Source organism: Misgurnus anguillicaudatus, chromosome 22 (genome assembly GCF_027580225.2).
Source record: "Misgurnus anguillicaudatus chromosome 22, ASM2758022v2, whole genome shotgun sequence".
NCBI lineage: Eukaryota > Metazoa > Chordata > Actinopteri > Cypriniformes > Cobitidae > Misgurnus > Misgurnus anguillicaudatus.
Window position 1 is genome coordinate 23,426,217 of NC_073358.2, and position 26,356 is coordinate 23,452,572.

The 26,356-nt window shown below is 38.6% G+C and overlaps 1 protein-coding gene across 4 annotated transcripts in view; it reads right to left on the bottom strand.

Moving 5' to 3' along the window:
* rhobtb4 (Rho related BTB domain containing 4) overlaps nucleotides 1-26,356 on the bottom strand; it is a 52,273-nt gene that overhangs the window by 21,250 nt on the left and 4,667 nt on the right. For 3 of the 4 annotated variants that reach the window (XM_055200062.2, XM_055200061.2, XM_055200060.2), the window contains 2 exons: nucleotides 7,004-7,205; nucleotides 5,614-5,717 (listed from right to left, as the gene is read on the bottom strand). In XM_055200062.2, coding sequence (XP_055056037.1) covers nucleotides 5,614-5,717; nucleotides 7,004-7,195 — 296 coding nt within the window. In that variant the 5' untranslated portion in view covers nucleotides 7,196-7,205. Of the gene's footprint in view, nucleotides 1-5,613; nucleotides 5,718-7,003; nucleotides 7,206-14,585; nucleotides 14,991-26,356 lie in introns of those variants that run through there. The other variant, XM_055200059.2, reaches the window with a different exon arrangement.

Below are 26,356 nucleotides of genomic sequence, written 5' to 3' on the forward strand. Positions count from 1 at the left end.
ATAAAAAGAAATCTGTATGAATTTTCTTAAAATAGACACCATAACAGGCATGAAATTGGCAAACCCTGGACATTAATCATCCTACACAGAGACTTTTCAAATGGACGAATTATAAACACAATAATTAACTGGATTAAAAAGGTAAAACATCCAAAATCAGACCATTATTTAACCATTATTTTAGTTATGGCTGCAACACACATTCATAATGTGATTTTTGCATGGATGCATATCCAATGATTCACCAGCTCACTAATCATAATCATTATTTTGTGAAACTAAAACTGTAGTAAGACCATTTCCTAGAAGAACAAATGAACATTATAAATAAACAATGAGCAGGCAGCCTGACAGAGTTATGGATGCCTGTGTATTAACACATATGTGCTTATACATATGTCTGTCTAAGCATGCACCAGCATTCAATATAAGGACCAGGTCTTTTTTCATTGGATAAAACCATCTTGTCTGACTCAATAAACAGCGCTGGTGTAATAATTCGTAGCTTTTCGAAGATTTACTCACAAATTATGTGACACCTGCATACCCTTTTGTGTATATAATGACTTATAGTACACTACAATGTTGTTGAAATGTAAACACGTCTGTATTTGGACAGTATTTAGGATTACATCACAGAGTTTTGCATTTACACTGTGCAGTGCTGACATGCATGTTTATATATATGACAAAGTGAATACATATCAGAAAACATTTCTCAGATATTTTCTGGCCTTGCAGGGAAATGCCTATTAATAACATAATGGGAATATAGAGTCTTATAATGCCTGTTTTGAAACAATAAGGCTGTTATTTGTGGATCATCCTTCATGTGTGGTGACTCAACATGAAATTCTTCAAATCAACTTGAAAACAAATACATAATGACCTATAAATGTAAACAGTCAACAGAGGGTATACCCTAATCCTGGCATGTTTTTGGTTTCTTTGGAAACACTTGATTTTACAGGTATAGCCCAAATATAAATACAAACACTTAGTCAGTGCCTTAATACCAAACCTAAGCTGTTTAAATGGTGTAAAAAAGCTTACAGCCCACATGGATCATCTGTATGCCTGTGCCTCTCTTATTCAGGGTTCCCACACCTTAGTTAACTTCAAATTCAAGGACCTTTCAAGGACTTTCAAGGCCCAATACCCTCAAATAATTCAAAGACTAAATGTGGGGACTCATTTTAAGTGAGTAAGGTTACACAATGTTACCTTTTAAAATACATTGTTACAGTTCCCTTTTGAGTGACACTTTGGAGACACCTCCAGGGGTAAGTGCGTCTAAATGTGTATTTCAAATTCAACCAATGGTGAGGCTTAACGACAAAGAGAGGGTGACACGGGAGCCAGAAAGTATTTCGCTATCTGAAATACTGCCAAAGACGGCGTTACAAGGACGCAGGAAGTATGGCAAGGGAGACGCAGCGTCTCGTTCCCTTCTCAGGGAACAACAGTTACATACGTAACCAGAGACGTTTTCATTTGTCAAAAACAACTATCCAAAAAATAATTTTGGTATGAATCAACATTCTCATACAGGAGTTATAAGCATTTAAAAAGTCTAGAATTGTATGATATTATGCTACACTATACAGGGAATAATATGGATTTTTTTCCAGAAAACTTTTTGCATAAAATAGATTCAAGCACTAGTTTCAATTACCTGTATCTATGCATTTTCAAAAACTTCCCAGGGCTTTGAATTGTTTCCCCGGATGCACAAACTTTCAAGGATTTCAAAGACCCGAGTGAACCCTGCTTATTGTGTGTGTATGTTCATGAACATGGGATCGTCTGCAAGAATATGTGGAAATGGGTCAGACAATAAAGATGAAAAACAAAAGGCACACAAAACAATGATTTACTATCTCCCTCAGTGAATAATAACCATGTGCGCTGTTAAAGCAAGACTATTGAGGGTCATACAGGACAGCATTGTGTATTCAGTGTGTGTGTGTGTTCTTCTGTAGAGTTATGCAGATTTATGTCTAAGTTCAAACTCTTGACGGCACGTCTGCTTGACTTCACTGTAAACACAGTCTTGGTCGGAAAGACGAATCTTAACATATAAAGGGTTTGCATTGCGGTTGCCTGTCCTTTCTGTAGGGAACAATGTGGTGGTATCATGGTACACTGAGGGTATAAATAATCAATGGACTCTGCAGCAAGGGTTTTTAATAAACATTATCAAGAACTGTTACTGTAAATGTGTCAGTGTGTGTGTGTTTAGCTTAAGTAAAAGACAGTGGGCGTGTAGATCAACTGATTCTGTGTTTCCATAACAGGGCACCAACATTAATACGTGCTTGTTTTCACCCTTCAATGTGCCATGTCACCCACACAGTCGTAGGTTCAACAGCTGAGCTGGCATTGGGTTTAATCAGCTGACTGCATCTGGTCAATTTTGCTCACACACACACATTAGATGTGTCTGATGTTACATTCTGTCAATGCATTCACATAGATTTCTCCCTCTTGCTCTTTGTATTTCCATCATCATATGGGTACACGTGTATAATGAAATGATACTATAGTTAAAATTATGTAAGATTTTACTTAGTATAACCAAAAACATCATTCATTAGGGTAATTTCGATGCATAAACTTTGTAAAGCAACCTGTTGACTATGTCTCTAGGGCACACCAGATGTTAAACTCAAACCTCTTGAAAACCTGTTACTTGAAATTGTTAAACTTTAAACTCAGAGGCACCTGATTTTGTACCGTAGCAGTCTGACACTTTAACATAGTTGTTTACACTGTAGACTTATCTTTAACTGAGCTATGGCTGGGTGTTTAGTTTCAAAACTACTCAAAGTCCAAATCCTCCATAAATAGTAATTAACTATACGTAAGAACAAACCTTTGCAACTAAACACAGCACATGCACAACACTGTCACATTAATATACTGTTAAAAAATAAATGACAATCAAATCATGACTCTAATCAGACAACTATGTTTGATGTATGAGTAATGTGTGCGATACCTATATGACAAAGGCTCAGTCCCAGTTAGAGCTAATGAAAATGCCTTATCGCTGCTGTGCCCTTTGATACGGTACACATCCACCAGCAGTGAGTATTTCAGATCACGTAGCATCTGCTCTGTGACAAGTAGCAATTGTTAGAATTGGCTGCCACATGTTAGTCAGGCCCAGATGATGTCATGAATGAACAGCCTTTTACAGTGACCTCAGAAAGCATGAGCGGACATTCTTTTAAAGCCAACTTACATCTACATTAATGAATTTGACAGAATCATTATTTAAATAGACTTACAAGCTACATTTTTATGAGTATGTGTGTGTTCCATGGGAATTGAACCTGTGATCTCTGCAATGCGAACGCAATGCTCGACAATTTGTGCTTTGCCAAATCAGGCCAGTGCCTTATAATGCAAAACGTTTAGCCTTTACATTATTTACAACATTATTCCCATAATAACACTACAGTGTAAGGCTGTCAAAAGATTAATTGCATCCAAAATAAAAGTTTGTGTTTACATAACATATGTGTATGTACTGTGTGCAAATATTATGTATATATAAATACACACACATTCATGCATATATTCAAGAAATATTTGCATTTATATACTGTATATACACTTATATAATTTATATTATATTTATATTATATAACATAATACCAATTTTTCTTAAATATATACATGATTGTGTGTGTTTTTATATATAAATAATAATTACACACAGTACACACACATATGTTATGTAAACACAAACTTTTATTTTGGATGCAATTAATTCCTACTACTACGCTACTACAGTGGCAAGAAAAAGTTTTTGAACTTCTAGGAATGAACTGGTTTTCTACAGTGGTTTGCCATAAAATGTGATCTGATCCTCATCTAGGTCACAACAATTGACAATCACAATGTGCATAAGCTGACAACACACAAATAAATCTATTTTCTTGAGTCTTTTTTGAAAACACCCATTAAACATTCACAGTGCTGGAGAAAATTTTTAGTGAACCCATAGTCTAAATACTTTAAGCTCATTTGTGACAGAAATAAAATGAGTTCAAAGGTGTGGTTTAGTGCAACATTGATTAAACATTTAAAGATTGCTGTCCTTAAGAAGCATCAGCTCATATGAACCACGCCCCTCTAAAGATATCCGACCAAGAGTTGTTGCACTCCATAAGGCTGAAAAGGGATACAAAACAATCTCAAAATGTTTAGACATCCATCAGTCGACAGTTAGACAAATTGTCTATAAATGGAGAGAGTTAAATACTGTAGCTACCCTTCATAGAAGTGGGCGCACAGCCAAGATGACTCCTAAGGCACAACACAGAATACTCAATGAAGTAAAGAAGAACCCAGGAGTAACAGCAAAAGGCTTGAAGACATCATTGGAACTGGCACACATCTCCGTTCATGAGTCTACCATACCCAAGTCTTTGAACAGGCATGGTGTCTATGGAAGAACACCACAGAGGAAGCCGCTGCTTTCCCGAAAAACATTGCTGTGAGCCTGAAGTTTGCAAAAGAGCACCTTGGTAAACCCTAGTGCTACTGGGAAAATATTTTATGGACTTGAATTGTTTGAAAAAAATACTATGGCGCAAAAAGGGCACAGCTTACCAAAAGTAAGCATCATCCCAACAGTGAAGTATGGTGGAGGAACATCATGATTTGGGCATGCTTTGCTGCCTAAGGGCCTGGACTACTTGCCATCATCGAGGAGAAAATGAATTCACAAGTTTAACAAAATATCTTACAGGATAATATCAGGGTGGCTGTCTGCCAGTTGAGGCTCAGTAGAAGTTGGTTGATGCAGCAGGACAATGACCTTAAGCATCGAAGTAAATCCACATTTGGAGTGGCCTAGTCAAAGCCCAGACCTTATCCTGTGGCATGACCTCAAGAGAGCGGTTCACGCCAGTCATCCTACAAATGGGTCTAAGTGAAACCGTTTTGTAAAGGGGCATGGATAAAAATCCTTCTGAACGATGTGTGCAGGTCTGATTCAGAACTACTAAAAGTGCTTGCTTGACGTCATTGCTGCCAAAGTTAGACTTGGGAAAAGGTATAGCAGCGTTTATCTGCAGATGCAACTTAAATGTCCAAAAACATTAATGGCCCATTGTAGCAGCTTTCAGAAACAGTATCAATCCCTTATACTCTAAACTCTCTCTCTGTGTTTGGCTCAGTAGTTACTTTAATCTGCTGCACTGCCCTGAGCCAAAGCAGCACTGCTGATCCACTGATCCTCCACTGCCCTGTGCTGCTCTGGGAATAAGATCCTCCATGCAGTGATCTTTGGCTTGGCTTACAGCACATTACCTTCCCAGCTGGGAGGATTAGGGCAATAACCAAACCTTGGCAGAACAAAAAAATGCCATAGCCAAGAGCAGTGAGAGATCAGAACAAATAAATGAAAGATTGATCTAAGCAATGGCGCTGTGGGAAACAGACCTGGCCTAGACTGTCTAGAATGATGGACCGGTGATATTAAATGGTTAGGTAAAATTAGGGATATTGCAAATGGACTGTTTGTGATAAAATCATGTAGACCTAATAAAATACTTTCACAAGTGGGATAAAAATGAGGATCAAAATTGTGTAACTGACCTGCCGTAAGCAAAGCGTCTGTCTTTGTGATGATCTCCAAATGTGTCCCACAACCTGAGGGAGACACTGACCTCATCCACCACATCTCGTGACCTCTCTAGTACCTAAACAAAAGATATGATTTTCAGTGGCATTTAATTGTACCAGAACACAAATGCAAACACTTAAAGGGATAGTTCGGCCAAAAACGATATTAAACCCATGATTTACTCACCCCCAAGCTGTCCGAGTTGCATATGTCCATCATTTTTCAGACAAACACATTTTCGGATATTTTAGAAAATATTTTAGATTTTTCTGTTGATTAAATGTAATGTTACGGGGTCCAGCAATAGTCCACGACCTTCAAGTCCAAAAAAAGTGCGTCCATCCTTCACAAATTAAATCCAAACGGCTCCAGGATGATAAACAAAGGCCTTCTGTGGGTAATCCGTGCGGTGTTGTTGTAGAAATATCCATATTTAAAATGTTATTAACGTAATTTACTACCTTCCGGTAGGGCCGCCATCTTAGACTCAGGGGAGAGTATTAGCGTAGTGTACGCACTTTTCTTATTGACGTATGACAAATTCGGAGGGCGGGGGGACAGAGCAGCAGCAGAGAAACTCTGTACGCTGCGTAAGCTCTCATCCTGAATGCCGATGACTCCATGATGGCGGCGCTACCGGAAGGAAGTTAGTTACGTTAATAACATTTTAAATATGGATATTTCTACAACAACACCGCACGGATTACCCACAGAAGGCCTTTGTTTATCATCCTGGATCCAATTGGATTTAATTTGTGAAGGATGGACGCACTTTTTTTGGACTTGAAGGTCGTGGACTATTGCTGGACCCCGTAACATTACATTTAATCAACAGAAAGATCTAAAATATTTTCTAAAATATCCGAAAATGTGTTTGTCTGTAAAACGATGGACATATGCAACTCGGACAGCTTGGGGGTGAGTAAATCATGGGTTTAATATCGTTTTTGCCCGAACTATCCCTTTAATATTACTCTATCAACAATATTAAAATAAATATATATATTTACTCTGCATACTATATGTATGTATGTATGTATGTATGTATGTATGTATGTATGTATGTATGTGCATATATATATATATATATATATATATATATATATATATATATATATATATATATATATATATATATATATATATATATATATATATATATATATATATATATATATATATATATATACAGTATATAAATAAATATAAAATGGAAGATGAAAATCAAAGTTTCATTACTTTATACAGATATTTGTCAGTAGGTATATATATTGCACCATACAGTTTCCAGCAAGTGTTTTACTTTTATGTCAACATTTAATGCTTTTCAACATGTACACAATATGCCAAAGGCCTTCCCACCTCCTGGCACACGCGGTATTGGTCGATGGCCCAGACAGTTGGCACGTGGGTGGCAAGCAGCTGGTACTGAGTAAGGGTGGCATTGCAGGCACGGGCACAGATCAGCCGGGTTTTGCCCACCGCGTTATCCCCCACCACCACACACTTTATAGTCTCCACATTAGGTCGCTCATAATCTGTGTCTATATCCATGGAGAGGGCCCTGGGTAAAAGAGAGAGAGAGAGAGAGAGAGAGAGATAGTGAGGCACCGCCTATTTATGTAATTATTGTATTATTACTGTCTATTAAAACTCATAAGCTATAAAAGTTGATTCTGACGTGTAATAAAGCACACTTTTCCAGATACATGAACCAAATAGATCAGTGCAAATTACACTTTACAATGTGTGTGCTTCTGACATTTGCATGTGTTGTGTAGCAGCACTTGTGTGTGGGTGACCTGAGTTTAAATCGAAAGTAGTGTATTAGTGTCCAATAAAACACTATGAGACCGTCCATTCATGCCAATGTGACTCAATGCACACACATAACAATGAATGGCATCATCACTACTCATTCACCAAATGTTCAAAGTTTAAACTAAAATCTGGGTCAGGTGCTATTTCTGTCTGAGAAAGGAACAACAAAAAAAGCGAACACAATTCTGCACTTGGCTATGCACTTCTGCATAGAGCTTCAAAGTCTGCATCTTATAACATTAACCTTATAATTGTGAAAAAATTAAGTTTATTTTGTATGAGAGAACACTGATCCCACTTGGTAAACCAGAATGATCTCTTGAACTCTTTCCCACCATACTGAAGCAATAAATATTAATAACCATAACTTTCTACAGTAAGAATACACATCTATGACTGTAACTTAATTTCCATGACAACTAGGACCCAGCAACGCGAGATCCAACTCTTGATATCTACATGTGTCCTAAAAATTGCAGTCGTTTATTTATTATGCTCCACAGCTTTGCTTGAGGAAGCTGTGTAAATTTGAGCAGTTGTAAATGAATCTTTATTACAAACAAAAAGTAAGGAATAATTGACGACGGGCTGTTGATTTTTAAGAAAATAATGCACACCCATACAGAAAAATAATCAACACCCATAGAACATTACTCAGCCAATCAGAATAAAGCATTCAATAGCCCCATGGTATAAGTAATAATGGATACCTTCAAGAAATTAAATTAAAATGATTTTAGGATCTGTAATTGCTTTGTGGCTTTAAATGTGCACCCACTAAGGCTTAAACTACCCTTGATAGATGCACAGTATCCTGTGCTGCACAAGTCAATTATCTTTTCTGGGAAACAATAAAGAATTTTCTTGAATAAACAGACAAGCAATGCGGAGTGCAGTGCATTTTTCTCAAAGCGATACAACTATCTGCATTACAAACCATTCAGAGCTCTGCTACGTTCCATAAAAAGAGTTCATGAAAGATTAACATGGCCACTGTTTATTGTTCCATTGACAAAGACGTCACAGGTCGGGCATCCAATGACATACTGGGGTCTAAAATTGGTTCTCGTTCAATTCATTCTGAGGAAAAGTTCTGTACATATGTGACCCTGTCTGTAAAATCCAGTCTAAAGTTTCATAATCTAATTAAAAGATTAGGAGCATTCACATAGATTTCAACCTTTGACAAGACTTTGGACAATAATTAAGATATCAAGTTTATAATGATATCTTCTTAATTATTATGAAGGATAATTTGATATAGAAAACAGTAAATGACAAATAATGGGTTCAGCTGGGTTTTCACAGGCTGGGTCGCATATTTTCAAAATCAACTATTCAAAAATGTTCCTGAATATAGTGCAAGAGTGAAAACATGGCACACTGTCAAATAGCTTATGCTGTCATTACATTTCACAAGTTCGCATTAAAGGCGGGGTGCATGACCCATCCCACAGATACACAACCCAGGCAACGGTGTCGGTTAGTAGACACGCCCCTTACTGCTGATTGGCTACAAGCGTGTTTTGATAGTCGTTCCAAAGTGTTTTTCAAAAATCATGCACCTTGCCTTTAACATGTAATCGATAGGGAATGAGATACTGTAAAGCATATTTGGCGTGCTGTCCGAACCCAGAGTTCTCCCCCTTCTTCAACTGGAATAAATTAAATTAGATGAGAGTGAAGTGATGGGGTGGAGGAGGGATGCTGCAAAAAATCTGTCACGGGATAGAGGTGAGGGACTGCTATTTATAGGCACCTCTTCGTGCTGATTGGTTAGATCACATGACCATGCTCCTCCCGAACTTAGTTAAATAAACTTCATTAAAAATAATTGCTTTATTGAAAAACAAGTCAATATAATCAATTCGAATTAGTCAATATCACTTATTGATCACAAAGACCACCATGATGGCAATACTGACCAGGATTAGTTATGTCAAATTTACTTATTATAGGTTGAAAAACAGATTTATTCAGAGCAGAGGTGCTCTGTTTATTTCCTTATGAGAGGAGATCAAGTCACTGCCTGCCGAAGGTTTCAGAGATGTTTCTCGTAAATGCTTTTAAGAATCTTCTTTCATTTAGGTTACATAACAAAGGCAGACTGATAAAGCTGTAAATGTTACTTTATCTTTGTGCTATGTAACACTAATTGTTATGATAGATATAAGTGTTTGTGAGTCACCAGTATTTATAGATGAATATTATAATGCTTCCACATGTATGTCTTTACCGCAGTGGGGCAGTGGGTAGGGCTGTGGTTGCAAGCTTGCACCTACCTAAAGTACAAGCCAACATTTTAACCATTTAAAGAATTTTTTTTTAATTTTAATTTACCCTTCTCACGCTTTACATTTTCCATACGCAAGCTTAAAATTACATTAAGAACAATATCAAACAGTAGCACTGTTATAAAGAGCAACTTCCTTTTGTAACACACACACACACACACAAACAAATGTCTATAATAAAAGCAATGATACCGGAGATCAGCTTTTAGCAGAGTCAGTCAGTGAGTCAGTGTTTGGTCATGGGGAATGAGACGTGCAGTGTGCCACACTATTTCTTGTTGTAGTGACAGGCAGTGATAGAAACAGTAGGAGGTGAGAGAGAGAGAGAAAGAGAGAAAGAGAGACAGGGAGATGAGACGCGTGGCAGACGCCCACTCCATTCACAAACACTGTACTGCCCACACAACAGTTCGTCTGCTGTATTCAGGCCTGCCAGCCTGAGTGTGCGTGTGTGTGTTGTGTGTTTGTCCGAACATGTAGGTAGAGAGAAGAATATTACAACATGTGAACCAACCCACCAGCAAATATGGCTGTTAATGAAAAATAAACTGTTTTGTACGGCGGACTCCGAAACATTCAGGCACGAAAACAGTTTCTTCCCACAAGCCTCCTTTATTTGACAGTTAGCACAGCCAGTCTTTTTTAAGCAATGCTCTCTCACGCATTATGCAATGAAGATGCACATTATATAAATAAATAAAAAAGCACTATCCTAAATGTGCACACACCTGTAAGATCTGTTTACGGTTACATTTTTGCATACAGTCCTGTAAAACAAACAACTTTTGTGTGTATCAGCACACTCGATCAATAATGCATTTTCTGATCCTACTATTAGGCTATGGCTTCATTCATAGTACCCTCAAGCTTTTTGCTACCGGTAAACATTTACTCTAGCAATTAATAAACCTGAATGAAGAGAATCAAAAACATCCATCCTTAATATTTTACAAGTTTGAACACTTTTCAGACCGAGACTTGGTCACCCCTCCCATGATGTACGTGTGTGTGTGTGTGTGTTACATAACAGTGGCAAAGGCTGCTCTCCCCTCTGCCAAATATCCACAATCCACAGCTAACCCTCGCTCTTAGAGAGCACCTGCTAACGCCCGTCCTAAAATACTGACTTTAGACTTACCCACAAGCACAAATACAAATCCACTTGCAAAAATACACAAACTAAATCAACCGCGTCCTTATAAACACACAAGCTTGATGTTAACCCCTGTCTGCCACACTGACCTAATTTCTGCCGTATCTGTCAATTCATTAGAAATGTCATGTCTGGTTCAAATGGAAAGTGTTTGCAAAAACACATTTTGAGAGGGGTTGCATAAAAAAAGTGAGATGAGCGCAGACAACTTATGTAACGCAGGGAACAGTAAACAGGTTAAAGTGAAATGGCACTGCGTTTGCAAATACTGGACCCTTCCGAAACACTGTCATCATTATTGAAGTGATAGCTTTTTAGTCAAACAATGAGACAACTGCAACGCAGCACTTCAGTGTGCTTTGCGTCACAAACCTTTCAGCCGCAAGGACTAGTCAATGTCTCATAGCGGATCAATCTCAGTTTATAGCCTTTAGCGCGACTGCACAGAGTGCTGAGTCCTCCAGATCAGAGAATGAATTGGATCTTTTCCATTATTACTATCAGTCATTGGGGAGTAAGGGAGAAATTAACTGCTCAATCGACTGCCTCTGTGTATTTGCTAGCAGTTTAAGTAAAGTTAGGGATGTTTTATTATTTACATACAGTATCACACATCTAAAAAGGCATTAGAGATGGAAAGTGAGGGAAAGAGAAAACCCTCGAATGGCAAAAGACTTCCTTAACCCCACACACATTTAAACGGACACTTCACCGATTTGCATTAAGCTTTGTATCGTTAGTCATATTTTTGAATGGTCGTGCATCATTCCCTCAGTTTCCCCTGAAACGGGAGAAATGCTGATTTTAGTGAGGCACTTCCTTCTTTCATGTATGTAAAAATTGTCATTTTGCGCCAATGAAATACGGAACTGCTGTATCTTTGTTGAGGGTGAAAGACTACAAACACTCATTTCTCATTTTTCCAAGGTGGGGGCTATGGGTGGGACCCACTCACGCTAAAGACCTATTACAGATCAGTGGGTGGGACTTTCGAAAATATACAAACACAGATGAAAAAAAACGATCAGCCGCCATCTTTATGCTAAGCTAAGCTAAGAGACGTTGTGGAGCAAGCCAGACTTCATGTTACAATAATAGTGGAAGGTAATCGATATGATATGGAGAAGGGTGATTTCGCAAGCGTGATGCTCTAATCCGCTTGGGCAGCGCGTCTGTGGAGTATATGAGCTTGGACGGACTAGTAGTGCCTGTGCTCTCGCTGTGTGCTTTCAGTATAACATTTCTGCATCAGATCAGGATATGAATGTTTGTTTTGTGAATGTTTCCGGGAACTTTGCGCATGTTTATTTTAAAGACGTGTTTCGGCTTACGAATATATATATTAGGGGTGCACCGAAATTTCGGTCACCGAAAATGGCATTATCGGTTTCGGGCCGAAATAAAAAATCCAGTCGAAAATGTAAACCGGAAATGAATGTCAACCGTGCCCCTCCCATCTGTGCGCTAGCGCTTGGGTTTCACTCACGGTCGAGCTGTTTGCACACGTCTGCAAAGATTAAGCATGTCTTGATGTGTAAACTTTAGAGAGAGTTGCGCTAATGTGTCTCATACTGTAATCCATTAACATACATTTGGCGAATAAAGCAACCAAACACAACGTAACGTTTTTATGTGGAGCGACTGTTGCGCTGTTTGGGATTCACCCTCGGTCTCTGTGTGTGCGTTCGTTTAAGTGCCCTCAGTAGTGCACATACGAGAGAAACGTGTAAAAAAAAACAAGCAAACATAAAATCTCTCTGTTATTGGCAGGGCACATATAAACTAAATGATCTCCACAGTATTCTTTTTCTAATAAATACATTTGTTTATGTCTTAAGTGAATGTATAGATTACAGTCAGATTAACCTACTTAAGTCTGTGTCATTAATGTTAATCAAACAACCCATGACAAAGAGACAAATAGCTCTAAAAAATAATAATAATATATTTAATTTATTGTGTTATGATTCATTTAATTTGATTTCTGTATCTAATGCTAATTTCAGACCTTATAAATGTACAACTTTGTTCTTTTTTATAAATGTTTGCAATTTCTTTATTGTTAATTAGATTTTTCCCACCTGCTTTTTGCTGATCCGAACCTGATATGAGCCTCAAAAACTGTAATGTGATCCGAACTGTAAGTTTTTTTATCTGTCACACACCCCTAGTAAAGTTAGTACACAGTGATAGCCATAATTGCAATTGTACCAATAATTGGCATAATATTTTGTTTCGGTGTTTCGGTTTTTCGGCCTTGGTTTCCTTTTTCGGTTTTGGCCAAGAATTTTTATATTGCCTTGCATTTCATAGAAACAGAACCCATGACTCTGCATGGTTGCAAGTGTAATGCTTCCCTAATAGAATTCATAGTGGGTCAATTACCACAACAGCTCAATTACCACAGCAGACAAAAACATCTTGTCAACTCTTGCAAAAACGGAAAGATGTGACTTAAGATAATCCACCATTTATGTTTTCACAAACAGTTTAACTATAGCATCCCAAGTGGACCATAGCAGTCAGGTGCAATATATTCTTAATGGCATCTTTGCTCTTCAGAGAAAACTCAGCAAAAAGTGACTCATTAAAACTGGGTGTAAAAAAAACTAAGAGGTAAAGTTTCCAAGCCTTATTTCTCAATGGACCTGCCACAGCGAGTATACTCAAACAGTGCTGGTGGATGTTGACAGCAGCATCTTATCTGAGAGCACTTGCACTTTAGATGAGCACACAACATTTGTTCTTATTTTATGATAATCCATGTGTGACAACCAGATAAAACATTCAGTCGTGTACGGTATAACTGTATCAGAAAGTTGTTTACATTTACAAACTCACAATACAAAATGAATCACATTAAAACTCCATTAAAATGTTGTTATCAATCTCCAAACAGTATGATAGATCAGGTTGTTCACTGTGGTTTGTAATGTATGTACTGCTTAGTAGCTGAACATTGACAAGTAATGATGAAACATTAACACAATGATTGCTGAATCAGCAACGCCTCAAATTGTCTCTGGTTTGGTAAGACAGCCTATAGATTCGGAATTGACTGCATATAGACATTGTCTATGCCTAAAAACAAACAAAACCTATTTTGCTGTGTTATAACTTATATTTACAAAATTGTAATAGTCTCGGTATTTCCCACGATTACATCAGGTGCAAAGGTATTGTGTGAACGTGCAGGGCAACCACTGACAACCCCCATTCATACTTCTAATTCTGCACCCATTCAGAATGCGAGAAACGTGGGCCCATAGTAAATTGTACAGGTAAGAGGATTTCTCGCGTTAAAATAAAACAGGTTGCTTAGGGGTTTTTTTTTTATTTGAGTGCATAAGGATAAAGAGACATGAGGTGCAGTGCAATGAGCCAAGCCCATGCGCGCCATCGAATCCAAATGCACAGCGGGAAAGGAAATAAAACGCTGTACTATGATGCATAGCAACTAGCTGCTCAAAGCAAATAGGTGCACAAAGCAAGAGTTACGACGTGATACAAAGACACGCTTCTAACATAAAGCATCAGATGGGCGGTGTTTTTTATTCTGTTTTGATGCAGCGAGAATGTAACGGTAACCGAGACCCCGCAGATAAATGCTGCATGACTGTTGCGAGGTGAAACATGTGACTCGATTGTGTGCAGAAGTGAAATTTCACCACCTTACCTTCCGACGCTTCCAGAATTGACCCACATGCCAGTCCTCTCGTGGTTCACTCCTTGCTCCCGTTAAACCGGGTGCAGGAGATCAAATGCAGTCTGTAAATGATTAAGACGTTTGTAAAGAAAAAAACTATGCTTTTCAAGTTAAACTCGCTGGGCTGTTACGGCTGTCACAAAGGCAGCATCTTCACACTCGCCTTTTCTTCTGAGCTGATGAAGATCCTTTGACACAAGTTTTCTAAACGCAACGGAGAGCCTTTACCGTTTAGTCTGCTACATCTATACTTCCGCTTCTCAATGATGCCTTAAATCTCCTAAAATTATTGAAATTTATAGGCAAGAACTCATTTTGGGGCGTTCGCTGGAGTGTTATTGTTGCTACAGCTGATTTCGCAAAGGACACGCCCCTGCTGTGGCGTCGGCAAACTGAACTCATCAGAAATTCATGTAACTGCGACAGGCGGCCAATCAAATCCATCCGACCAGGTGGCCCCGCCCCGTCTGGAACGCTAGCATTTTTAACCCACAATCTACCGATCGTTTGTTTAGACTTACACACAGGCAAAGAGGCGGACCTGTTACAAAACGTTTTCTACGGCAGAACACAGGGTGTATTTGTGCTGAACTCCTGACATGCGTTGAAGCACATGAAGCATCGATTATTAATTTAACACTGACGTTGTTTTATTACGATAGCCATCATTTAGATTTAGATGGCTCATTAATCAAACGTAACTAAACCACTGGCATGATGACAGAAACGTATTTTCATTGTACACTCTTCTTAAGGAAATTAATTAGATCAAAGATGATATTTGCATACGGATGTGTATTCATAATTTTAAGTGATAATGTTGCACTGATGCACAAATACTATTGAAATGGATCTGTGCAGGGAATTTTATCTAACATAAAAATAGAAAGAAAAAAAATTAAAGAAAAACTAAATATTATTATATTTATATAAATGCTAAACCAATATTAAACCATATACCATATAAATACATGTCTTATATAAATGGCAAATTTCCGTTATATCAACCCATTAATATTTGCCTACACTTAAAACAGCACAGTAATGAATACTGACCTCTAGCGATGTCTACTGGAATAACAAGACAAAGTCCCGAGGACACTAACTATTAATAGAAAGTGAAAAGACAAATGTGTGGAAAAACAAATCACACCACCACGTTTTTGTGTTATTTAAATCTGAAACATATTCAATAAAACATTTTGAAGCACTATAAAAAACGTGTCCTTTCTCAGACATTTCGACTGCTGATGGATTCGGACCATGAGGTCACTGCACAAGTTCTGCAGTGTCAGTCAGCATTTTAGTAAAGTACAGACCCTGTTCCCACACTTCAGTCAATGCAGCCATCCATTTCAGGCCCAGCTGGACTCTTGCAGGCATACTAGTGCCAGCAAGCCCTGAGAAACTGATGCCCCTGTGGACCCCTTGAAATAGAAGTAAGGTTTGGAGATGCAACTCATAGTCATGGGCATATGGTGATTTTGGGGTTTGTCTATGGAAGGGTTTAAATTGAATGAAGTATTATGAGGTGAGTGAAAGTGTGAGAGCATCTAATCTAATACACAGTAAGGCTTCTTATAGTGACTTATGACAGAGCAAAGCAAAGTAAATGGAAAGCAGAAATTATTGCATGGGTGATTCTCACGAAACCATTGAAACACCACGGCACTAATGATTTTAGCTTTAAAATGTGTAATATAGTAACATTAAAAAGCATCAGAATTAACACAATACTGTGTTCTACCTTGCACAATGTGTGATTTCAACATAATAATTTATAATTGTAACTTTTATCTCATTTTCTGCTGAAATTCTCATTACCGCAATGTGTCCGGCTGTGTTTGAACATGCGTTATGTTGTAATTTAATCAAATTAACACAAAAATATTAAGAAAAAAAAATAAATGGATGTTTTGCTAGACTACTTTAGATGACAGAAAAAATATTTACTGAATATTCATGTATAATAATAATGAAGGAAAATTAGGAAAATGATGTGTCCATGCCTGATGTTCTCATCCTCCGCAACACTTTTTGAGAACAGTTTAAGCACACATACAGAATTTTAATAAAGTTTGATTTTGAGTGACCAAGCACATGGACTAGTTACTTTAAGATGGCTACCAGGTAAGATCATTTTTTTTTAAGTTAATTTGAAATATTGTCTTGTCAGAATGCTTACACGACATTTTGATTATCATTACCGCAACAGATGCTTATTAACTTTTAATTTAATTAATAGAAGCATAATACTTTGATTTTAAATGCATGTGCAGAATCTCCAAATTATGTTCTTTCAGGTTTGTCATGTCATTTTGAAAATATGTCAGTGTTGATGTTTTCTGACTGTTGCGGTAATGAGATTTTTTAGGACTAATTTTTTTAATTATGTTACAAAAAGTGTTAAATGATAAGTAAAAGTTTTTAAATTAATGTTCCCATTTACTCCAGACTTTGTTTTTCAATGTCTGGTGGGGAAAAAAATAAATTTAAGCAATTTTTACATTTTCATGCTTGACATTTTTAAAAACCAAGTTTTCGTGAGAATCACCCGTACTCACCCAGACTGGGTGGATAAAGGGTAAGCCAACTATCCCAAACAAACACACACAAGTATTCTGCATAAAAATGTTGATCACTGATTCCCTAGGTGAGTGTGCAAACTGACTAAGACCATGCCATCGTCATTTACATTCATCTGATTCTCCCAGCTGCCCCTCAAAAACTGAACCCATAACCAGACTGTGCATTGCATTATACCACTAAATATTAAACTATTCCAACAAGGTAATATCACTCTCACATCTTCTGCAAACATATTTAGCTTTAGTCTAAGCAAAGTAGGTCAATCTTGTTATACAATGGCGAATAATTTTAAGTACCAAAAAGTTGATCCGCATAAACAGGAAATCACAGCAGACAATAATCAGAAACAAACATACCACACTCTCCGGTCATGGATACTAAAGAGATTTTTTTTGTGCCATGGACACAAAGTTGAGATGTTAAGAACAGAGTGAGGTGTCCTAGAATCAGTCCACAAAAGGTGACATGGTGTTGCCCATGTCAGAAGCTTGTGGGGTTGTGTGTAGAACATCCAAACAAAGATAAGATTAGGAAAAACATCACTGATAAAAAAGAGGAGGGGGGGATAAAAATAAGTATAGAAATGAAAGAATTGGAAATATTAAATGGTAATATGTAAGTGCAGCAGACCTTTCTGTGTGTGTGGACTGTTAGGTAATTATTTGGCAGTGTCAGCTCTTCAAGAAGCCTTCTGGACTTGGGGACAATTGGGATGCGGGTGTAGGGTTGGTAATGGGGGGCTTATAATAAAACAGTGGGATGGGGGGCTGCAAGGAGGGGACCAACGAGAATGTGTGTGTGAGCTTGTTTTCACCAGACTTTATCTCTGCAACGTTTCAGACAGGCCACACTGTCTTATCAACCCACAATTTCAAGCTCTCCAAGTATGTCAGCACTTGGAGTTCAGGCCAGCTGTCATTGTGCAACATGTGACCTACTTACAGTCCTGATTTATGTACAGAACTCCAGACAACACCTTCTCACCTTAATACGTAAATAGTCCATTTTAATATAATCATCATCAGTCTTCACAAATGACACATCCATAGCGATCTAAAAATAGGTTCCTGAGAAAGATGCCTGATTGGACACTTAGCAGTCAAATATCTGTTTTGCTCTCAAGTGACGTCAGGGTGAAATTGACAGGTTAAAAACACTACACAACTACACCACCCAGCCCACTAGACTAGAGAATATTAGGGGTGCTGTTGTTTGTGGGTAATGGTAGCTGCATCACTCTTTATTGTATAGACTTGAAGAATTTGAGGACTTGGAGGTGGAAAGAGGTCAACAGATGCCGTACGTTCCTCTGTGACATGAAGCTGCTTTGATAAAGATGGAGTGAGCTTAGCCATGCTTTGGGCCTGGAGAGTCTTTGGATATCTGACAAGTGAGGCCTTACTATAATGGGGTTATCAGTATCTTATAGCCACTGGGAGTACAGATGTGATTCTGATATCCTTCTGCTGTGTGGTTCGCATATTCACTTTAAGCAAGACATCTAATCTTATTGTAGTTAAGGAGATAGAAGTGCCGCCCCTCTTAGCAGGATGTGACTTGTGTTAAATGTGAAGATCTTTAAGCACAACCCGCTCAAATGAAGAGGCTAATCTCATTAAGCCTTTACTCAGTTGTTTAATCACTGGGGCCGGGTGTCCTAAGTGCACTAGCGCGCAAGCTAACTGGGTGATATCTGCATTAAATTAATTGAGTAATGTAGTATTACATAAAGAATGAAATGGGTTATAGGAAAAGGAACATTTTTGCAAAATGACACCTGCACTGTCATGCGAGGGTAATGGAAAATGTTAGCTCTTTCCCCGCCAGCATTTAAAAAAAGTTACCAGCCAGCATTTTTTAAATATGGGTATGTTTCTTCAAAAATAAAAAAAAATTGAGCAAAAAGCTGAGATAATTGCTTTTTTGTGAAGGACTTTTGATAGAGAACAGATTCAGAGCGATGATCAAAACATACACAGAGTTGCTACTGTTTGCCATAAGGGAAGGGTTCCCCAAATCTTACCCTGGAAGGCCGGAGCACTGCAGAGTTTAGCTCCAACCCTGATCAAACACACCTCAACAAGCTAATCAAGAGCTGTGTCCCAATTCAAGGGCAGCAACCTTATAAGCATGCGTCCTTAAAAGGTGAGCACTCGGTCTTTCAAGGTGGAGGCCTCAGAAGTTCGCGTAGAGAACTGAAATGAGACGGTCTTAACCTTCGGAGGACCCATAATAGGCTTTATGCCCAGCTGCACTACTTCCTGAACTTCAGCCGGTTCCTTGTTTCCTGTCTGCCATTATTGGACAAATTGATTAATCCAGGTGTGCCTGACCTTAGTAGTCACAAAAAAACTGATTAATCCAGGTGTGCCTGACCTCAGTGGTCACAACAACGATAATCGGACGCACCTGGATTGGTCAGTTTGTCCAATAATGGCAAACAGGAAACAAGGAACCGGCTGAAATTCAGGAAGTAGTGCAGCTGGGCATATAGCCAATTGGCGTCACCTGATGCACGCGCCCACCGCGCCTGTCAGCAGGACACATCGGAGACGTTTCTGACTTATTAAAATAAACATGAAATCAGAAAAATATTAATTTATTTTAGAAAATATGACACGTTGATGTAAATTAAACTATTTAACAGTATATCAAATTAATCAACCTTACAAATATACGCAACATAAAAAGAATAATATTAACACAAAACATAACGTATAATACTAAAACAGTGACAGGAAAAAAAAATTCTGATAAAAACACTTTTATTTAATAAAGATTTTAATTGTTTATTTTAGAACATCCACCCATGATATGCAGCCATCGCAGACGCGCAATGACTCTTGGGATATCCTCGGCTGTTAAGGATCCATTTGTTCTATCCTTATCAGCACGGAGAAATGAGGATGCATTTTGAGGCTTCATTCTAAGCATGCTTTGAATTGGGACGGCCTTACTAGCCTTAAGTCGCACTGCTGTGACGCAATCGGTCTTAAAATACGTCCTTAGAAGGTCGCAGCCTTTGAATTGGGACACAGCCAAGGTCTTCATGATCACTAGAAAATCACAGGTGGGTAAGTTTGATTAGGGTTGGACCTAAACTCTGTAGCGCTCCGGCCCTCCAGGGCAAGATTTGGGGAACCCTGCCCTAAGGGGTTGCTTCCGGGTTTTATAAGTTGGGAAAGAGCACCACGTGGTGGATAATAGGGGAAATACGGATTGCCGGAAAAACTCGTCATTGGCAGGGAACCGTTTTTTCTTAATCAACGAGTTACCTCGTCAATGCCGGGGAAAGACTTAAAGTAAGTTAATAATAATTAATATTCAGTAATTGCCAATAAATCACTGCTCTGACGTGGAATTAATTAGTGGTGGTTGAGAAATTTTCATACATCTGTTGGTTGCAGGGATGCTGCAAAATTCAAAGCAATCCTACTAAAGATGCTCCGATCGATCGGCCGATAATGCTTGCTACGCTTCTCAATGAATTACCCCCCAGTCACATTAGCTACAAGCGACAGAGACAGAGCGACAGGCTACCATTCATTTTCAATGGAAGTGACCGTTTGCCAGTGACAAGCGACGAGCTCGCCGGTGCGCGAGCAAGGCGGGGCCAAAATAGACAAGCAGGCTATTTTATGCAAATACTGAGCGATGCGACAAAGCGACTGCCAATCGGAGTGAAGGAGCAACGTGACGTAGGTCTGTGGTCGAGTCTGAAAAAATAATTCAAGATGGCCGAAAATGCGCATTTATGTATATATCTTATAAGTTTGGCATTTTATCTCAAATATTTTGTTACTTTTATCGAGAAATAAATACTTTTAAATCCAAAAACACCTTTCTTGTAACTTAACAATACCTCTAAAGTGACTTTTGATACCGCTTTTAGAAACTAGCCAAGGAACGCCCATCAAGCGGGTGCGTGTCGCTCGGTGTCGTTCATTTTTGTAGCTAATGTGACTGTAGGGTTACGGTGAAATGCCACTACATCCAAAAGCTAGGTGGCACTCTCGTGCAGAAACTCAAAATGCGCTGTAGACGAAGAACAATACACACGCAGCTATGATGACACGCAGCTTCAGGAAATGTCTTAAGGATATGTTTATATTGCTGTTCTTCAAACCTTTTCAGGTATTTTCATGATAATAAAGAATATGTTTAATAATTATGTTTGATCAGTGATGCTTTTTGAAATGCATGTTATAAACGACTTAAACTAACAATGATTTTAGATCGATAAGGACTTACTGATTAAAAACCGTACATGAAATAGCTGTGAATAAGATCAGCTGTCAGATTCAGAATAGTGATCGGCCACGTATTTTTAGTGGAGATTGGCATTGATCGGAGCATCACTAATTCCTACAGTCAAACCTTGGGAAGACTACAGTATACTGACCTGAAGTATGTCATTGTCAGCTTCAAATTAATGTCTCATATTTGACTATGTGAAAATTATTGATTTTGAAACTCACAAAATGCACAAAACAGAAAACAAAACATTTGCAGGCATGTGGCGTGGACATAGGCATGCATAAAACATTACTAGACAAAAATAAGAATAGGACACACCTAGCACACTATATTTGATTTGTATTCTACGGAGATGAAAAGCTAGTGTAACTTGACATTAAAGAATGTAACAAGGATAAACAGGATGATTAAATAGATTAGCGTTGCAAAACAAATATTTTTGAATCGCCCCAGGCCAAACTGGAACCTTGCTCTCCGCCTTCATAGGTATGGGAAGTGCACAGCATCACTGTAATTCTGCTCTGTGAGAAGCTAAAGCTGGTGATACAAGTCTTCTGGTAAGGAAGGAACCAGCCGGAGAATGAGAGAAAACATGGGCCATAGAGAAGAACCTTTGACTTGTTCTTGTTTTTGTTGGCTCACATTTTTGCTTGCTGCGACTCTATCTCTATTCCTCTCTCTCTCTCTCTCTCTCTCTCTCTTGGACTGGGGGTTTTCAGAAGGAACAGGAAAGGATTTTGTCAAGATAACTGGCAAATGTTGGCTGGGTGATGCTGTAACTGCCTTGGAATGTATTTTCATACACTGTTAAAAGTGGGTTGAGAAAAGAAAACAAACAAAATTGGGCCCAGAAATAGAACAATAGTTCTAAAAAGAGGAACTTCTATGTATACAAAACAGAATCAGAGACAACGGCTCATATTTTAGTTTAGACATCAACACATGCACACACAACAAATTGACTGTCTGCCGCCTTGCTGAACACCTACTGTTAAATAGCATCTCCAATCAGTGCTGGAAAAATCTATATTGGGGTTATGTCTGTGCCAACTGTAACCAATCACATGTTATTACCATCACAACACCACTGCAACCGCTAATAAGTAATGATTAAATCCACTTGTTTAGGCTACTGTATAGCTTTTTGATGTGGAAATTTAAAGCATATTATAAGTTCGGTTATGAATTTGTGTGCGTTGACTACTGTCATTGAAATATGCACATGCACTGAAAACATATTATATAATTGGGAGGAACCACATTTCAGTGGTATTACAGGATGGCAGCATACAGCCTGTCGTGTTTTTGTTAACAGACTTGCACACCCAAACTTTTAAACGCGGCTGAAAACGCCTGGAGGAGGGCGAGTGCCAGCTTTCTTCAGCTAAGCGCTTTGGTAGTTCTGATACGTCAGCTGTGAGACGGTTGGTTGCTGTGATACTTGTCCCGTCCCTCTTCCACTGTGATTGGACGGCCGTGTGAGAACTGACATTGACGAGCGGAGCTTTTCATCCAAAGTTGAAAATTTTTTAACTCTCGCGCGCTGAGCGCGGAAGAAAACCGCTAGCTGGTGGCTTATTTGAAAAACGCTGAGCTTCCATTGGAAACAATTGAAAACATGCATAAAAAAACGGGCGTAAAAGCTCTTTTCGATATTAAGGGGTTGTGCACACCAAAACTTTTAAACACGGCTGAAAATGCCTGAACAACGCCGAATGCCAGCTGTTTTTCAGCTGAGTGCCAGCTTTCTTCAGCCAAGCGCTTTGGTAGCTCTGATAAGTCCCGCCCCTTCTCCACTGTGATTGGACGGCCGCATGAGAACTGACATTGACGAGCGGAGCTTTTTACCCAAAGTTGAATATTTTTCAACTCTCGGTGCTCAGCGCTGAGCGGGGAAAACCCCCCGGGCGCCGGTTTTCAGCACAGAAGAAAACGGCTAGCTGCTGGCTTATTTGAAAAACGCAGAGCTTCCATTGGAAACAATTGAAACATGCACCAGCCGCGGGCGTAAAAGTTTTGGTGTGCACGCCCCCTAATAATACTAAAGATTTCATATCTTCATAAAATGCACTTGTACAGAGCCCCGAAAACCTGAACGTTAACATTTTTAAGTTTAAATGTTTGTCATTAAATACAGTAACAAAACAATTCCCACAAATTTTGTTAGTAATTGATGTGTTACTCAACTAATATAATAAAAGTAATGTTCGTATGTTGCATGATTTCATTTGTAAAAAATTTACTATTTTACTTTTATTTGCTGTGTTGCTGCATGTGTATCATGCGAAAGGCATGTAGAATAATAACCACCTCAACATTGAGGTGCCTTTTTATATATTCTCATAAAAAATATGTGCTGAATCAGCAAAAAATACCAATGAGAGGATTTTTGTGTTCCTGCAGCTCAGTTAGTAAAGCGTTGCATTGGCAACATGAAGGTTGTGGTTTCATTTTCCAGGTAACACGCATACTGATACAAACTGTATAGCTTTAGCAAATGTAAATTTTAGTCACTGGTAGGTGACACTGATCTATATAAATGACTGGATTGCGCATGACGTCACACTTGTGAAGCCACCGCGCCGCCATGTTGGTATACCCAAACGTTCTATTAAATCAATGGACGTTATCAGATTTTAATGATAAAACATCACTTTACTCGTCTTCGTTTTTATATGTGAAGTTACCCTGTACATTATTACAACAAAAACGTCCAAAGCATGTAAATAGTTATTTACTGAAAGTTGTACATTTTGATGAAGTTTTAATCAGTTATTTTACATTCATCTTTATTACAGTATCAGATCAGCAGACAGACCGCAGCATATTTAATGACAATAAACGTGCTCATTCTGAAATCTAAATAAATAATCATGCTTTGTACCGTATGTACATGCAATAATTTGCTAGTTTTGTAATTAATTATGTTATCTAAACTTACAAGTTACCTAAACGTATTTAGAGAAATAACGCTGACCGTCACAGGCTGTTTCTCAATTCCAAGAACGCAAAGAATGGACTTGCGTCCTCGTGGAGATCGGTTTTGCCAGGCGACCTTGGAAGAACGAACTCGGAAGTTTTGCCGCAATGACTTCTGGGGCGTAAAGCGATTTCAGCAAGTCTGCACTCGATGCATCCTCGATATCAAGAACACATCCGGGTATTTTCATGCGTCCTCTGTCCTTGCGTTCTTGAGAATTTAGCCGTTTCTCAATGTCAAGGATACTTCCTTGGCAGGACTAGTCCTTACAAGTCACTTCCTTCAGATTCTAGGCGAGGCTCCTTTTAAGCATTCGGAGAACACGTTAAATGGAACAGGCTAGCAAGTGCACGTCATTACGTCATTGCGTGATTGAAAGGTGTGCTTTCGGTGCTGCGCGCATAGGATTGTGGGTGATTTCCGCGCGTGAAGAGCGCGAAGGATACAAATTTGCATCCTTTCCTGTACATGGGATATTTCTCGAACGAAGGACTCAGTCCTTGGCTGAAATTTCAAGGATCCTCGACATTGGAACAGTCCTTAGACGGACGTCGATGACGTAGCATCCTCGAAATTTTAGCTTCCGAGGATCCTTCCTTGACATTGAGAAACGGCTTTGGAATGAACTTCGACCGTTAATGATGACGTAGAGCGAGGACACGAGGACGCAAGATCGCTGAAGAACGCATATTGAGAAACAGCCACAGTGTAGCTGAATGTCAAACAAAACTTTATTTATACCCGTGTCATTAACAAATGCAACAGACACACTCACCTTAACGGTTTTTTATAAATCCATTATCCTGACCAATTAAAACATAAACATTGCAAATAACACCAGAATTAACAAATAATTAACGTACACATAACCTAAAAATTAACCTTGTGTAACTGATACGCTGTAAAGGGGGTAAATTTTGATCATGATTTTGAATGGGAGTCAATGACGCTCTGTGCCGGTTGGGTATACCAAGATGGCGGCTCGAACTCTGCGCTGGCTTCACCTCACGCAGTTACGTCAAGCGTTCTATGCGCAATCCAGTCATTTATATAGATCAGTGGTAGGTGATCATAAAAATGACTGACATGACAATAGAAACACATGACAGCAGTTAAACTGTCTCTTTTTCTTTTGTTATATGCTAAATAACCGGAAACTTATTTTGTGGAACGTTATGCTCAAAAAGGGACATTTAAAGTTTCCAAACAGTGTCTAAATATTGTATGCCACATCTTAGGCATACAAAACTTCACATGAAACAAAGAACAAAATATCTGCTAAATCATTAATCACTATTTATTCACACAAAAAGTTACAATAAGCTGTTTTGTATTTTACAGCTACATTGTGCAGATGAATCGTCTCATCTTTTGTGCTTTGTTATGGAAGGAATTACAGCAGTAAGCAGTTTCGAGTTGTGGGTGTTCCCACTAATGCCACACCAGACACTCCCTGCTCTACAGGGTTTTCCTGCTGACTCACTTGGTGTGTTGGCAGACTATTTCTGTACTGTATATGCTTCTAATGAAATTAACATGATGGGTGTGTGGTCAATTTGGGAATGTGGTTTACAGGCAGTTTAATAGGTTAAGTTGGTTTTGCATCTGCATTACAGGAAGTAAGGAATAGGGATGGTTGTGTGTTTGCTATTGTCAATGTGTATGTGTTTCTGTAAATCAGAAATTGTGCAGTGGTAATCTATAATGCAGACAGTGAATAATCTTTACTTAATTTGTGCTTTAAAATAAAGTGATTGATTTTATGTAATGTCTAACACAAACACACCAACATACATGCCCACATTCACATGCAGCAGCAGCATAGAAGTGTGAACAAGGCCTCCTAATTCACTTTTCATGAATCCTTTACAAATGAGCTTTATGAAATCATATTTAGGAAAGTCACGTCTTGCAC